This window comes from Euphorbia lathyris, chromosome 2 (genome assembly GCF_963576675.1).
Source record: "Euphorbia lathyris chromosome 2, ddEupLath1.1, whole genome shotgun sequence".
NCBI lineage: Eukaryota > Viridiplantae > Streptophyta > Magnoliopsida > Malpighiales > Euphorbiaceae > Euphorbia > Euphorbia lathyris.
Window position 1 is genome coordinate 14,919,965 of NC_088911.1, and position 17,019 is coordinate 14,936,983.

Sequence of the window (17,019 nt, forward strand, 5' to 3'; positions counted from 1 at the left end):
AGTCTGCATATCTTTTAAATAATAAATAGCAATACGAACTCTTATTATGTTGACATGTTTTTGACCTATTATGTTTTATCAATACTAATTTATTCTCGCTTGAATCTCTGTATCATACAAAATCTCGTTTTCTTTTTTTTAATCAACTATGGCATCTACTAATAGGAAAAGTATAGAACAATCCTATGCAAATCTAAGTTTGGAAGATGAGGAAGGAGGCGGTATCACAGTGGGAGAAGAAGATCTGCACTTTGACCAGATGGATCTGCGGTGGTACTTGGTGGGCCGATTCCTGAGAGATAAACCAGTAGATTTTCACGCCATGAGAGACCTCTTAGCTGCGATCTGGAAACTAGGCAAACGAGTTTATATCAAATCTATAAATTCCAATATTTTCCTATTTCAATTCTTTCGCGAAGTGGATGTGAGAAGGATCTACGGGAACGGAGCATGGTCGTTTGACAACAAACTTCTTCTCCTTAAAAGATTGGCTCAAGATGATATTCCAACCGGAGCACCCTTGTTTCATTTAGATATCTAGGTACAAGTATACAGTTTGCTAAACGAATTTATGTTTGAAAGGGTAGTGATTGCGATTGGGAATTATTTGGGTTCTTTCATAAGTTCTGATCCTAATAATTTTCAAGGCATCTGGAGAGAATGTATGAGATTGAGAGATTCCTTAGATGTTCACAACCCTTTGAAGAGAAAGATGATGTTGAAGAAAGGCACAGATGCAGGTTTCTAGGTTAATTTTAAATATGAACGCACCAAACATTTTTGTTTTGTTTGCGGTTATCTCGATCACACTGAAATTTCTTATCCTAAAGTTTGGGATGTGATTGATGGTGTAGTGTCATGACCCTATAGATCGTTCATGTTGGCTCAACCTGGGCGATGAGTTTCCAACAGAGGAGCACGGTGACTGGTGATAGACGCTAGTTTCAAAATAGATGGCGATTCAGCTTCGGCAGGGGCAATACAAGAAAACCTCATAGGACAGCCACAAATGGAAAATGAGGGGTCAACAGTCAAACAAGCTACAAATCATGGAGTGATTTTAGGAATTAATGATATTTGTTGATATCAAATACAATATCGACATATATCGACCGAAGTTATAGTCTTCAATGTCGATATTTGTCGATATCAACATAAATCGACCGAAGTTATAGTCTCAAATATCTACATCCATTGATATGTTTCGATAGCTTTCTTTAAGTTACAAATAATATATAGTTCATTGTTTATGAAATGCAAAAATATGTCCACCCCGAATACTTGTTTGTATATGCTTTCTTGGGATGGAGAATGGAAAAAAGAGGGGGCCCATGGACACAATGATATACGTTAAGAGAGAGAATTTACGCTTCATTGAATGTTGATGCAACCTCACATGACATACATATGGCAATGCACACAACATATGATTTAACATTTGGAACATACAATTTATTGTCACATATTTATTTTTTTCTATGTAAGAAGGTGGAACATAAATATTTTCTTATGTGGTACACTATCTTGATGATTTCATTTTTTTTGTTTTTTTATTTTTACAGATTTTACTTACAAAAGTACTATAATGATGATGTTCTGAAATTTATCGTGTATGTTCCAAATAAATATATTTTGTGTTCCAAATAATATATCTTGGTTCTAAACCATAAGATTCAAATTGATAATAATATTTTTTATATTAATAAAAAAAACAACACAAAACAAAAAAAGTATATAAATATAAAAAAACTAAAATACATAAATTAAAAAAAAAACCTACAAATACGTATTATCAGGATCCAATATTGCATCAGCAAAGTCCTTCTTAACTTTCTCCAACAGCCTTTTGAGAGACTTCACTTCTTTCTTCAATCTTCTCTTTTCATCCTCAGCTGGCTCAAGATAGTCAGTTATTGATTCACAGACAAAAGACATGGTCTTTGCCATGCCTTTCATGAATCTAATAATTTCTTCCGTGTCACCATCACGGAAGGAACCATGAAAATCATAAATGAGTTTATCAAACTCAGGAAGAAGAACTGGTGGTGGAGGTGGTGAAGAAGGTGGTGCTTGAGATGCAGAAGTTGATCCTCTATCCATCTTAAATTCTAAAGGGAAAAATGAAAGTTACTAGAATGAAGAATTATGAATAGACAAATCGTATATTTATAGAAGAAAACACCGAAATGTTCATGGGGAATCTCCACGTCCAACACAAAACTTTAATGATAGATTGATATTCGAAAAAGACTATTGAACTTTTATTCAAAGTCATCATTAAATAACTGCACTTAAAAACGTCTCTTGCTCTTCTATGAAATATAGTGGACAATTAGGTTGTCGATATTTATGTGATATCAACAATTAGGTTCTCGATATATATGTGATATCGACAATTAGGTTGTCGGTATCACATAGATATCGAGAACCTAATTATCAATATCACATAGATATCGACAATTAGGTTCTCGATATCTATGTGATATCGACACATATCGACTAAACATTTATCAATTACAAATAGGATATCGATTGATATCGACAAATATATGCATGAAAATAGAAAATAAACAAACAAGGAATGTAGGGTTTGTCGATATCACGTTGATATCGGCAACTGCAAACCGAGATGAACCCTAACACCAGAAGAAACAAGCAAAACGAAATATTCCTTCTCAAACCCAGCAAATGTACATACAATACAAGAACCCAACAAATATACATACAATACAAGAACCCATAAGTAAAATCAAGTTATTTACCCTCTTTTTCGTCATTCCTTCTGAATCCGTTCTCTGAGCTTCGCATTCTTGCCATGTCCACTCGAAGTTAGAGAGATTCGCCGGAGGAAATCGTCGGATTTCGCCGGATTCGCGCAATGAAACGCCGGTAAGTTAGAGAGAGAGAGAGAGAGCGAAGTGTTAGAGAGATGAAGTTCATTCATTAATGACGATGGCAAAGTTGGGAGAATTTGTTGAAATATGTTAGTTTTGGATTTTTTTTTGAAATGAGCTAGAAATGTAAACTAACCCCCTAAAAGGGGCTAGTTTGGTAATTCTCTGATAAAGACGGGTCCCAATGTCCCGTAGCTAACGGTTATTGTCTTGTAGGTTTAATAGATTTATTTCATTGGGCCAGATGTGATGTATTAGGGATAAATGGTGCCATTTGTGAAATGATGTAATAATTTTATATTTCAGTATTTATTTATTGCTTTTGAACGTTAAAACGATATTAAACTGAATATGGAATAGAAATATTATGGTATTTTAATAAAAACAAGTCTACGTGTTTATTAATCAAACCCATAACCCGTTTAAGTCACGAAGCTAACTCTGAAGAGATGGCATATTGTGGGCATGTGTGCCATCTAAAATTTTGACATGTTCCTGAGCATTAAAATTCAGGTGGCGACTATGAAATAAATAAAGTAATCTTAAAACATGATAAAAAAGGTTAGAAAATAGTCAAAAGAACGCATACACCGGAAGGGACACGCTAAACGTCGTCCTTATAAACGGTAAGTGACAGTGATATGTAAAAACAAAATTCTATTTGTCGAAACCCCTCTCTCGGGAGAGAGTAGGATAATCGGGTTCCGTGACCGCTCACAACAATATTCAAATACACAAGTCATTGTTCTTATTTGTGTTCGTCCAAAAGAAATATTTAGATCTTCATTGTGTTTTGCATAAGAATTTCTTTTTGTCATAATAGGCTAGAGGGCGAACCAGTATAAATCTATTGAGTAACGATTTTCTAACTCTAACCTACTGCTTCTGATTATTTATGCTATGACTCTGATTCTTTATATCTATATGTTGCTTTTGCTTGACCTATTTTGTTAAACGCCCCACACACACACACACACACACATATATATATATATATATATATATATATATATATATATATATATATATATATTCTTTGTCATCAAAGGCTTTGTCTGAATCAAAAGGCAACCACCAACGAAAATCAGAACCATACTCAATAGACAACACTTTGTGCTTATCTGAATCTGCTTCTAATATTAAATATTTGCCTCTGTGTTATATAAATCAAAGCACGCCAAGTGAATAATTTTATAAAAAGTAAAAACTAGCTAATAGTTTCATTCATTCCATTTGGAATTAATATCACCTCACATGGGACCAACAGTTACCTCTTATACACCTATAACTCAATATTTGATATTGTTAGAAGTATGACATGGTGTCTAGATGTAGATAAGTTAACGATATCAACATATGATATGCCAATTTCTATTAGTGATGTACTATTTGATAAATGTTGAGACTGAACTTACATTATCTAAACGAGAAGGCTAAATTAACTATTTCCTAGAATCTTAACACTATTTCGATACCTTATCCGTGGTTGTATAATTATTTACTCTAATAAAATTCAACTCAACTATCAATTAATGTTAATTTGAATGGTTAATGATAGAGATAACAATATATACTCTGTGCAGGTACCTAATACTACCTGATTCTAATAATATCACCCATGCCCTTAGAGTACTTGTTACATGTACCTATCATATATTTGAGTTTCATCAATTGACTTTAAATTTGAGTTTCATCCATTGACTTTAACTATTATAGCCAAACTTTTTTATTCATTAAGATTGATTTAAAAATTTTGAATTTAAAATATTTATTAAACTTGTAGATGAATTATTTACGAATGGTTTATTAAATTTATCTTTTATAAAATATTTTTTCTTTTACTTATACTTATTGATTCTTAACGAGTAAGGGTACTCGCGATTTAAATACGATGTGTATGAGATTCATTTGGCATACCCGTTAGGATAATAAGACAGCAGGGCCGGCGCTGGGCTATAAAATGAGGGGTGCCCGCCCAAAGCCCATAATATTAAGGGGCCCAAAAAAATATTTTATATTATACATATATAAAACCGAGATGCATAAATAATATAAAAATCATTTGGTTTAGTTGGTTTAAGTAAGTGTCTTGTGATTCAAATTAAGTTTGTGGTTGGAGGTTCAAACCTCTTTTTCCTTATTTTTTTATCATATCAAATATTTTTTCCCTTCCCACCCCATTTTATCACTATCATTTTTTTTTTGTTTTTTTAAATCAAAATTATCAATTATCAAATATTTTTTCCTTTCTCACCCCATTTTATCACTATTATTTTTTTATTTTGTTAAATCAAAATTATCAATATTTAATAAGAAAAATAACCATTTAATCTTTTCTTAAAAAATTATTATCTCATTTTATTTTTTTCTTAAATATAATTGTCAATATACATATTCAATATGAAAAATAATATATTTATAGCAAAAAACATAATTAAACTCTGAACTTTGATTGTTTTAAGCTTCTGACCATTTATTTTTCCACATTGAATTTTTTATCATTGATTCTATTATGGAGTAGACCCTTATTTAACTTTAGAATCGTCAAATCGATCTTCTCATCTACTAAACTCGACGGAAAAGTTAAACAAGAGTCAAATCCATAACAAAATCAATGATAAAGGGCTCAATGTGAAAAAATAATCGATCAGGAGCTTGAGCCTTGAAACAGGTAAAGTTAAGGGACTTAATTATGCTTTCTGTCTATATTTATTTACTTCTAGTTAGTATACTCGTTATTACTGCACTACCAATTTTACATGACATAGATACTTGTTATTTTAGTATATAAATAATTCTAGTTAGTATACTCGCTACTACTGCATTACCAATTTAGCTTTTATGTAGAAAATATTGCAATTTTAAACAACCTTTACGATATGGTGCAATTTCAAGTCTAGTTGATTAAAAATGAGTTCTTTTCATTAACATGAAATGTGCAACTTCAAACCATATATATTGAGTGGCCAGACCAGAAGAGTGGATGTTGGAGCGAGGATAGAACAATAAATTACATATAAAAAAACCTCATTTTTGTCAATTAAGCTCGAAACTGTACCAATTGATAAACATTAGGTTTAAAATTGCATTATTTTATGCATGAATGATGGTTGCTCTCTCCTAATAACCATATGACTAAATTTGTACCGTATCCTTTGTAATAATAATAAAAAACCATCTAACCTACAACTAAAAAAAAAGTAGAATGTATATATGGGGGGACCAAATTATCATCTCGTCCTGGGCCTCTAAAAGGTCAAGAACGGTCCTGTAAGACAAGTACTAGTAATGTAACAATAAACGTGTAAGGATTTGAGATTGACACTAATCACACGGATATCCGACCCGTTACCATCTCTAATGAATGGTTGAAGCCATTTAAACTAATGATGTCGTTTTCTAGTCTTAATATGCACAATAAATTTAAGGGTAAATTTCAAATAAAACCCTGTAGTTTCACTAATTTTCAGATAAAGGATTGTGATTTACTTTTTGTCAAAACGAGGATTGAGGTTTCACACTTTGATTAATGCTATTAAAACTATCTTTAACGACCTTAAAATGAAAATTTTCAAGAATTAAAGTTGTTCAATGTCATATTTTCTATAGAACTACATTTTCGATTTTCGAAAATCATCTTTTTTGGAACTTTCTCTCTCTAAACATTAACTTTCTCTCTCTTTACCAAACTTTATCTAAATGATCTCAAAATAAAAAAGTTGAAGAATTAAAGTTGCTTAGAATATTAATAGTTCTTTAAAATATGTTATTTTTGAAGTTGTCAAGGGTGATTTTAATAGTATCAATCGAAGAAGTCCTTATTTTGCGAAAACCTCAATCATCGTTTTGATAAAAAGTAAACCACAGTCCTTTATCTGAAAATTAGTGAAACTACATGGGGTTTATTTGAAATTTACCCTAAATTTAATTGAAAAATAATCGTAGAAGGTGACTAACTAAAACAAATTACTTGAATGAAATAAAGAAATTATAGTTTTGTACTAATATTTATAAATATATATATATAGGTTTTTTTTTTTTTTTTTTATCTGAATATATATATAGGTCTAAGTTAGAAATTCTGGGGCCTTTCTGTAAATTGTCAGACTGAGTTACCCGAGGCGGGAAGAAGAAAAAAAGAGCAGTTTAAGCGGCATCAATCCATTCTCTTCTCCATTTCCAGCTTCTCCAGCAAGCTTTGCTCTTCTTGTCTCTGGAATGGCTCGAAACAGGGTAAAGACTTTTTCTCTAGTTGTTTATTTTATCGCTACTTGTTCCTTTTCCATCGTTTGATTCATTGATTTACAAATCATTGTCCACTTTCCAGTCTAAGTCTTGGAGTTTAGGTAAATAGACAGAGGATCACTTTAAGGTAATAAGATGATACTTCACACTAAGCCAATCAACGATAGATCTATCATCATAGGTAAGAAAACTAAGTTCTTGCTGGGGAGAAGGCTTATTCGCTGACTGAACTGATAAGCTTTTCGGATTAGGACTTAGGTGGGGGTGCGCCTTAGCTTAAGGGGAGTTCCTCCCTGAGAAAGATGGAATGATGCGAAATCTAATAGCTAATGTAGTAATATTCGTTAGGTGATAGAACGAATTGAAGGCTTAGCAGTTGAATCTTCTGCCTCTGTGGAGGAAGGAAGCCAGGGAGTAGCACTAGGGCAAGTAAGTAACTTATTTCACTAGTCTCAGGGGACAGCCAAAGGCACTAGTTTCATATGTTAATATCGATGCACAGATTCCTCAAGGCATTGGCAAGCTAAGCTTAGTTCATCAGTTCAGTGGAGTGGAAAGCTCGGCTTAGTGATGCACCAACCAAGGTAAAGGATTGATGTAACTAATGGCTCGGCTCACCGGTAGGCGAACCATAGAAGGAAATCCAGCAAAGCTAAAATCCCACTGTTAGAACATCTAAGAAAGAGGAGAGCCTAGCAATTGCTCTTGTACACTAACTCATGAGTCACCCTAGGAAAAGAACAGGTTTACAGCCTTTAATTCCTCAAGTCAGGAAGTGGGAATAGCAGGCAATTGATGACTGAAATGACTTTTTTAGAAAGATTGTGTAACACTAGATCTCTTCAGGGTTCCATCTCACTCTCTTTGGACCTGAAGCCGACAGGAAGCAATGCTTCAAGTCGCTGAGGTAAGTTCGGAGAGAACGAGGCTCCGGGTATTCCTACCATGTATTCTGATATGATAGGTTACTCTTTGAACTCCTCCTTCGTCTTACCTAATTCCAGATATGGATTAACTGCAATAGCTATAGGGTGTCCGCGATTCATCCGTTTTTAGCATTAATTAGTGTCTTTGAACTCTTAACTAAAGAACTGGAAGGGTATCACTATCGTCTTTCTAAAGAACGGGGATTTACGTGCATTGCTTATGTCTGATTTGCTGACGATAGCTTGACTTAACTCACTTCAGAGACGGAAAAATAATAAGGGGCGTAGCAACCAGAAAGAAATACCCTCTTCCGCTTAAGGCACCTATCCCACAGCTGATTCAATATCAATCGTCTTTCAATAGCAGTTGATTCAAGGGAAATTCTTTCTAGAGCAGTAAGGGCCTATTATGTCCTGCTTTCTGATTCAATTCCCTCAAACCAACCTCAAAAGAGCTGTATTAAGAGGTGCTGCAGGGTCTAATAAGACTGCTGCAATTAGCTCCTTTAGCCTGGTATCATATTCATATCTATCTACTCTCAGAAATCCAAGCTGGAGTGAGAGAAGTGATGGCATTATTACTGGCTACCTAGAACAGCCAAAGCTGGGACCCATTAACTTCAATTTTATGCAAAGTTCATTTTCTGTTGATAATTCTCAAATAGATATATTCTGCAGCTTGTCATACCTCGTACAGGGTTTAGGGTTTTCCACCGAAATGCTTGAGTTTGACTTGTTATGTTTACGAGTTACGCTCAGTGCTGATTTTGAATGCATTTTGTTACTTGTTCTTCAAAAGTTTTTTTAACAGGATGTTTGTTTATCTTCGTTTTTATTTTCTTCTTGATTCGTAAATTGAAAGATTTATTTTTGTTGTAACAGGAAGGGTTGATACTGTTACTTGATGTTGGTCCATCTATGCACAATGTTCTTCCTGAGATCTCAAGAGTCTGTTCCATGCTTGTACAGAAAAAGGTTCCACTCTATGCTTTGTTATTTCATACGTGTTTTTGGCCGGAAAGGATGAACGTGCACATGCTTGTCTTGTTAAGATGCTTGATGGGATTTTTGAAATTTAATTTTACAGCTCTGCATTTTCTTCAGTGTTCTTTTATTGTAGTTATTTATCATCAATTACTCCCATCTTATGAGTATGAGCTTTAACATGCACCAATTATTTGTTTCCTTTATATATGCAGCTGGTTTACAACAAATATGATGAAGTTGGAGTTGTCGTATTTGGAACTGAAGGTATGTTCTTGCCCTACTTATTAGAATATCAGACGTGACATAGAGGTTGGTGGTTAGCTTGAGTGATAGCTGTCTTCTTGGCCGACTACGTATTTTGGCTTTGCCTGTGATTGCTTCATTTTCACGTTCTATAAAGAACATAAATACATTCTTTTTTAGGTTAAATTTATTGCTTATTATTGAATTGTTGGTTGATTTTGTTCTCTTAAAATCTTCAGAAACTGAAAATGATCTGACAGTAGAAGTGGGTGGATATGAGCATGTTAAGGTTTTACGTAACATCAAGGTAGTCGATGGGGATGCTGTTGAAACATTACAAGAACTTCCACGGGGAACTATTGCTGGTGATTGTATCCACTAATTTACAATGCTTGTTGTTGGATTTGTTTCTCTTCATGAGTGCATCACATTGGTGTTACTGAAGCACACTTCTGGTTAATATAATCACTCCCCAGGCTCATTTTCACCATCTTTTTACTTTATGATCACAGATCTAGAAAAATAAACACCAGTTACACATTTCTACATGACCAAATTATTAGCAACGTATGTGTTCCTGACATTGCAGTCTTCCAGTGAAACTCTTGTATATGCATGCAACGATGCAATTATGTTGATAGATTCAAATGAAGTTAAACAGTATATGCACCATTTCAGAAAAAACAAACCTGTTTTCTATTTCAATTGCTGAGTCTTAATGTTAAATTAATAGTTCATCATATTACTTGTTTTTCTTCATTAATTTGATAAGTTTTGTTGGTTCTCTTATTAAGCTATAGTTCTCTGAATCTCTACATAAACAAACCTATTGGATTTCAGGAATAAATCATTGTTGGTTATCAACAGCGTGGAATTTGCTTAATTGATTTCTTTGTTTGATGCCCTGACTTCTGTTAGATCTTGATGCTATTGTTGTTGGTATGGATATGCTGATAAAAAAGTATCAGCAGACAAACAAAGGAAAAAAGCGGCTCTGTCTGATAACAGATGGAAGAAATTCGATCAAAGATCCATATGAAGGAACCAAAGAAGACCAAGTAGCTACTATAGCTGTACAAATGGGCGCACATGGGATGAGAATGGAGACTATTGTCGTGAGGGAGAGATTGTGTGATGATGCAGATCAACGAGTAGTGGATGAGAATGATCGTCTGTTGCGTTTATTTTCAGAGAAAACATCTGCAAAGATCGTGTATGTCGAGAGTCCAACTTCATTGTTGGGTGCACTTAAAACTCGAAATATATCCCCTGTAACAGTTTTCAGGGGTGACCTTGAAATCAGTCCACTAATGAAGATTAAGGTGAGATTCTTAGTTTTGGTTGAAATATATGGAATTAAATGGTGTTGATATTTGAGCCTTGGCGCAACGGTAAACGTTGTTGTCGTGTGACCAAGAGGTCACGGGTTTGAGTCTTAGGAGCGGCCTCTTGCCAAATAAATTGGCAGGGGAAGGCTTGCCCCCAGTACACCCTTGTGGTGGGACCCCTCCCCGGACCCTCGCTCAGCGGGGACGCGTAGTGCGACCGGGCCGCCCTTTATTGCTTTTTTTCCCCCAACAGCCTTTAATAGTTTGTAGGACCAAGAGGTCCGCTTTTGGAATAGGTCCATGTATCACATTGCCCTTGGTTGCATTTCTTAGCTGTGTATGAGGGCACTTTTGTGAGTGATCCTTTTGCCCAATTATGATCTTGGAATCTGTCATGGAACCGATTGAACTAAAAGCTCGAACTGATAGTTAAGGCCCAATCATATATCTTATATTAATCTCCGACACACCCCCACACGCAAATGCCCCTTGGGCTTGCAGCGTGCACAACACAGGCCCATCCCGCATGTGTTTTAATTCCACAAATTAATGAGGTTGCCGGGACTCGAACCCTCGACCGTTTGGTCCTATAGGCTCTGATACCATGTCACAGAACCGATTGAACTAAAAGCTTGAACTGATAGTTAAGGCCCAATCATATATCTTATATTAATCTCCGAAAGAATCTGATGGTTGCTTATATTCATTGGGCCAATGGACCACACTGCCATTCTAAAAGATGGCTTTTGCATTACCAATTTAGCTTGTATGAACTAATTTGTCTGTGACCAGCTCTGTAACTTGCAAACCTAGAAGATCATATATGGCAGCTGCATTACCACTAAGAACTTCTGTAGCACAATTATGCAATAGCCTGAAGACAGAGATGTGTTGCAAGTTATTCGTACTGTTGACATGCAATGCTATTTAAGTCATATTAAGGTGGCATTTACCTTTACTTTTTGTCTACAACCACCAAGCTTTTATATAGCTCTAAGGGCCTTGATTCTGACAGACATGTCGAGTTTAAGGCACAATAGCATGATTTGTATTGCCACGGTTTTAAATTTTACTGAAACATTAACACATTAATAAAATATCTAAAATAATGCCTAGTTTTTAATTCCATTATCTTGGGCGTGGAGGGTATTACCACTGCACTTCACATGAGAATGTATCTGGCTTTCTGTTTAAAATAGAAAATGAGGCACTATATGATTTTACACCTTTATTATGATGTCTGTAAGTTCTAACCAATTCAAATAATAATCATGATGTCATACATATCTATGTTGCTTTAGTTGGATTTATAACTTGTCATTCTTATTCTCATCGTGCTGTGACTGTTTTTAGGCAAACAACACTCTTTTCCTGAGGCTTTTTTATTCTGTTTTTTTTAAAAGTATTTTTACATATATATAATTTTGGCGCTGTTTTATGTTAGTAATGTAATTTATATTTATAAAATGTAGAATTTACATGCTTACTTTTTCTCTTGTATATTATCTACGAGTAGGTATGGGTCTACAAAAAAACTTCAGAGGAGAAGCTTCCTAGTCTCAAAAAATATTCAGACAATGCACCTCCAACTGATAAATATGCCACACATGAAGTCAAAGTAGAATATGAGTATAAAAGTACTGAAGATTCTAGTAAGGTTGTTCCTCCTGACCAAAGAATTAAGGGTTATAGGTATGGACCGCAAGTGGTTCCTATATCATCTACCGAATGGGATGCTGTTAAGTTCAAACCAGAAAAGAGCGTGAAGGTTCTTGGTTTTACTGATGCTTCAAACATATTTAGGTAAAGTTCTTGTGTTTTGACAGCACATACAAATGCATTCTCTACTAATGTGGATTGCAAAGATTACTGATTTCACATTCTTTTTTTATCCTGACCTTCATGTTAACCTTCAAGACACCATTATATGAAAGATGTTTATGTCTTTATTCCTGAACCACGCAATACGAAAGCTACAGTAGCTGTTTCTGCCTTAGCAAGAGCAATGAAGGAAACAAATAGGGTTGCAATTCTGCGCTGTGTCTGGAGACAAGGGCAGACAGGTGTTGTTGTAGGGGTTTTGACTCCCAACATATCTGAGAAAGACAAGACTGTAGGTTTTGACCCAAAATACTTGTCCCTTTGAATAAATTATTTTCGTCTTTGCATTTTGCCACCTCTTTTTTTTAGTTACCCTAATTAAGACCAGTTACTGGTTTTTTTGTGCAGGCTGATTCATTTTTCTTTAATGTGCTTCCTTTTGCGGAGGATATTCGAGAATTTCAGTTCCCTTCTCTTAACAATTCTCCTGCCTCATGGCAGCCAAATGAGAAGCAGCAAGAGGCAGCTGATAACCTAGTATTGATGCTTGACCTTGCACCACCTGGTAAAGAGGAAGCTCTTCTGCCTGAATTCACACCAAACCCCATTTTGGAGGTATGCATCAATTGCTTTTTGTGCACGGATTTGAGATCATTTACAGGAGGAAACCATTGACTTTGTTTTAATGCGGAAACATACATAGATCCTCGCATGAAGTTGTTCTCTAATGCGCAAGGTGTTCATCTTATAACATTGGCCGTTTTTCTTCTAGACAGTTTATTGAATTTATATTATTCTCGTATAGAACATGTAGATGCACATAACAGTTGTCTCAGAACTTCTATTATTGCTTATGATGAACAAATATAGGCTGTTTACTTGCATGCGTTATTGATAAGTTTAGAGACAACAAATACCTCTATTTTGTTAGATACAATGCCTTGCCCATGGGTATTGAATTACTTAAGATAGCATTGGATATTGCGGAAGGGGAGGTGCTCCTTCATTTGTATATATTGACATGCAATCCGCACTGCCAAATGAGCATCCTTGCGGTTTTCTAACTGAAAACTTCCGCGGTTTATGTTTTTCAGCGTTTTTATCATTGTCTTGAGTTGAAATCAAAGCAACCAGATGCAGCTGTTCCTCCACTAGACAGAACTCTGAAGAAGATAACTGAACCTGATCCACAACTTCTTCGGGAGAATAACCGTGTTATTGATATGTTTCTGAAAAACTTTGAAGTCAAAGAGAATCCAAGGGTGATTACTTTTTAAGCCCTTTCCTAGTAAAGAAAAATTGTATTTATGCTGCCTAATTCGTTGAGGCATTTATAAATGTGATTCGACATGCAGTTAAAGAAATCAACCCGGCGATTTTTACCGGAGAAGCCATCTGGCTCAGACGACGAAAAGGATTATGGACCGGGGATTGGTGATTCAACTCCTGTCCAAGATTTTGAAGCTATGATGTCCCGCCGAGATGACCCAGATTGGATAGGAAAAGCAATTGAGGGTATGAAAAATAAAATATACAACATGGTGGAGAATAGCTACCAAGGGGATACTTATCCTAAAGCATTGGAATGTTTGGTCGCCCTTCGCAAAGGTTGCGTCTGTGAGCAGGTATTTCCCTGTTTATTTGTTGGATTTACAGTTTACTCCTAACTTCACTTCAATTCCCCTGCAATTAATTTGAGTGTGTCCAACATTACATGGAAATGAAAATGGATACCTGAAATGGAAATTGACACCACAAATTTTATAAATATAGAAAACAGAAATGTGAGAAAATGTGTATATAATAAAAATAAAAAGATGTATATCTGATTTATATATATATATATACACACATTAAAAAGTTACATATGTAGAATATGTTAAGGATTTACTGACATGCTATTAGTATTGATCTACTTTTGAAAACACATTATAAGGAAACGAGTTGCCAAATTCTAACAAACGAGCTTCCAATTTTCTTAGGTTACGGAAACTTGACTCGAAATGTTTTATACAAGTTTATGAGAATTTTGGTTTCCGAAATATGAAACTCTTAAAATGAAAGTTTTCTCTGCAATGTAGAGTATGCCGTTTGAGAACTTTGATGTGAGGGGTTGTATTGGTATTGACACGCTAAATTAAAGTCTGCCTTCGGTTTAATATTCTTTGATGAATCCAAAATGTATTTTAACTGGGGTAAAAATACATTCATGGCCCTTGAACTATAACACTATTAATTTATGGCTCCTAAACTTCATTTTGTTAGATTTTTAAAGTCAAAATCAAAGAAAATCTGTTAAAAAAATTAAATAATGACCATAATTTATGGTGATATATGGATAAAAAAAGCCAATAATGTAGTTAAATTTGTCAAAGTGCAAGTAATCCTTTTTGTGATTTTAAAGAGACTCTGTTGATTTGGACTTTAACGTTAGTAGCATTATAGTTTAGTAGTTTTATTTTATCCTTCTGGAAAGGCTAGTTATTCTGACAACTAATAGTCAAATTCTTGAAATTTCTTGCTTTGGCAGGAACCGAAACAGTTCAACGATTTCCTTCGGTATCTTATCAAATACTGCCAGGAGAACAAGCTAGGTAGTTTCTGTGAATTCCTTACATCAAAGGGGCTCACTTTGATTTCCAAATCAGAAGCCATAGACAGGTTTGTCTTCCTACCTAAGCTCTTACCTTTCCAACTTAAATTGAACTTTTAATATCGAGTCTAGTACGAGGTCTTAATCCCCGTTCTGTTCCGTTTGATCAAGCAGTGAGGTTTCAGATGATGAAGCTAAAAGCTTTTTGATTAAAAACGAGCCGCAAGTGGAGGCGTAGAGCGGCTAGACAAGAATCCTGTGTACATAGTAATGTAAATTCAGTTATTCGGACAGGGGAGGGATGGATGAACACTCACTCAGTTCTGGATGTCTTAAAGATATCGAAGCTATCATGAAAATCAATACCAAATTTTTGTAGTAGCTCCTTGTCACACTAGCCTATCTTTGTATCTGCTAACAGTCATGAGCATACTTAACTATTGTATATCCATTTGGCAAGTCAACTAACTTTCATGTTTTATTCAGTTTTAAAGCATCAATCTCTTGTTGCATTTTGGATCAGATTTAGCTTCGTTGTATGTTCTACATTAACCACAAAAAAAAAAAAAAAAAAAAAAAATCGTTTTCAAACTATTAAAATTGAGCATTGCTTTTTTAATTGAATTTTATGTTCATAATTAGCTTTTCTATTTATGGACTTGACTTGTGTGATTATAATTAAGTAAGTGCTCAATGTGTCAGATTGAGGATTATAAACTTAATCAATGAAGATTAAAAATATCATAAGTTTCGGATGCTTTTTTCTAATTTTAACTTTTAAATATCTTGAAATTTCAAAATTTATAACAATTAAATTGCATCATAAAATATAGGGATAAGATACCAAAATAGGTTTATGGGTTTTGGGGAAATATCAATTTAGGGTTCACGTACAAAATAGCACCAATATAGGTTTAACGTTTAAAAAAGAGTATGAATTTAGGCATCGGTAACGGATTGGACATGTCATTTCTATTACCTCGTTAGCTCTGATTTCTCCCTCCACGTACAATTGACATAACTTAACGGAGTAATATCATTGACGTGTCTCGTTTCGTTATCGAGGTCTAAATTTGTACCACTTTTTAAATGTTATTTTGTATGTTTTTCCAAAAACCATAAGCCTATTCCCTAAAATATATAAAGTAACCTGCATTACATTATAATTGGAGCACATTTTTTTATATATATAAAAATACCATATATCATTCCATTAAATCACAAAGTACAAATACAGCACGATAAAAGCTCCCCACCCATACAGGCTACAGCCAGTATAAGATCCACAAAGGGAAGAAAATAGAATACAAAGAGTAATAAAAAGACTACAACGAGCAATAAGAACCATAAAATGTACAACTACAACAAAAATAGAAATGATATACTCATCGTAAGTCGAATCCTATTGAAAAATGACCGTAATCCATTCTTCATCATTTAGCTTCTTTCGGACATTCTGTGGACAAGATGAACATTTTCCGCTCTTGCTCAAACCGAAAAAAGAATAAAAGATAAAAGTATAGCTAACAGGTGTAGATGTGACAGAAAAGAAATTCGAAAAAGTATATAGACTTCAAATTAACAAAAAAAATGGTAAATCTCGAGCTAAAAAAAATAAAGACTAAAACATAAATGAGAGGAGAAAGAATAAGGGAACATGAATAGAAAGCAAGAACTAAGAAAATGACTTTAACGATGGCGGTAATGACAGAAAGCTCAAAAAGGAACCAAGAAGAAGAAGAAAGTGTAGAGATCTATCTTTGGAGCACATTATTGATCATGAGACTTTTAAAGGTGCAAATATTATGTTTTCATCATAATGATCATTTAAAGGTTCAATTTGAAAAAAAAAGAGTAGTTATACATGAGATAATTATATTTTGCATCAAATCAAAGATAATTGAATGCATGAAATATATGTTATTGAACTTTTTATTAATTTTTTTTTTTTTACCTTATCCATTTCAATAATGAAATTATAA

General features: G+C 34.3%; 1 protein-coding gene across 1 annotated transcript; it reads left to right on the top strand.

The window, feature by feature from the left end:
* Positions 1 to 6,994: 6,994 nt before the first annotated feature.
* Positions 6,995 to 15,516, top strand: LOC136216799 (ATP-dependent DNA helicase 2 subunit KU80). Its single transcript, XM_066003356.1, has 12 exons — positions 6,995 to 7,127; positions 8,948 to 9,040; positions 9,265 to 9,316; positions 9,535 to 9,666; positions 10,214 to 10,617; positions 12,140 to 12,426; positions 12,541 to 12,736; positions 12,853 to 13,059; positions 13,539 to 13,706; positions 13,800 to 14,069; positions 14,975 to 15,105; positions 15,212 to 15,516. Exons 1-12 carry the CDS (start codon positions 7,113 to 7,115, stop codon positions 15,273 to 15,275), a joined length of 2,019 nt encoding a protein of 672 aa, XP_065859428.1. The 5' UTR covers positions 6,995 to 7,112; the 3' UTR covers positions 15,276 to 15,516.
* Positions 15,517 to 17,019: the final 1,503 nt, after the last annotated feature.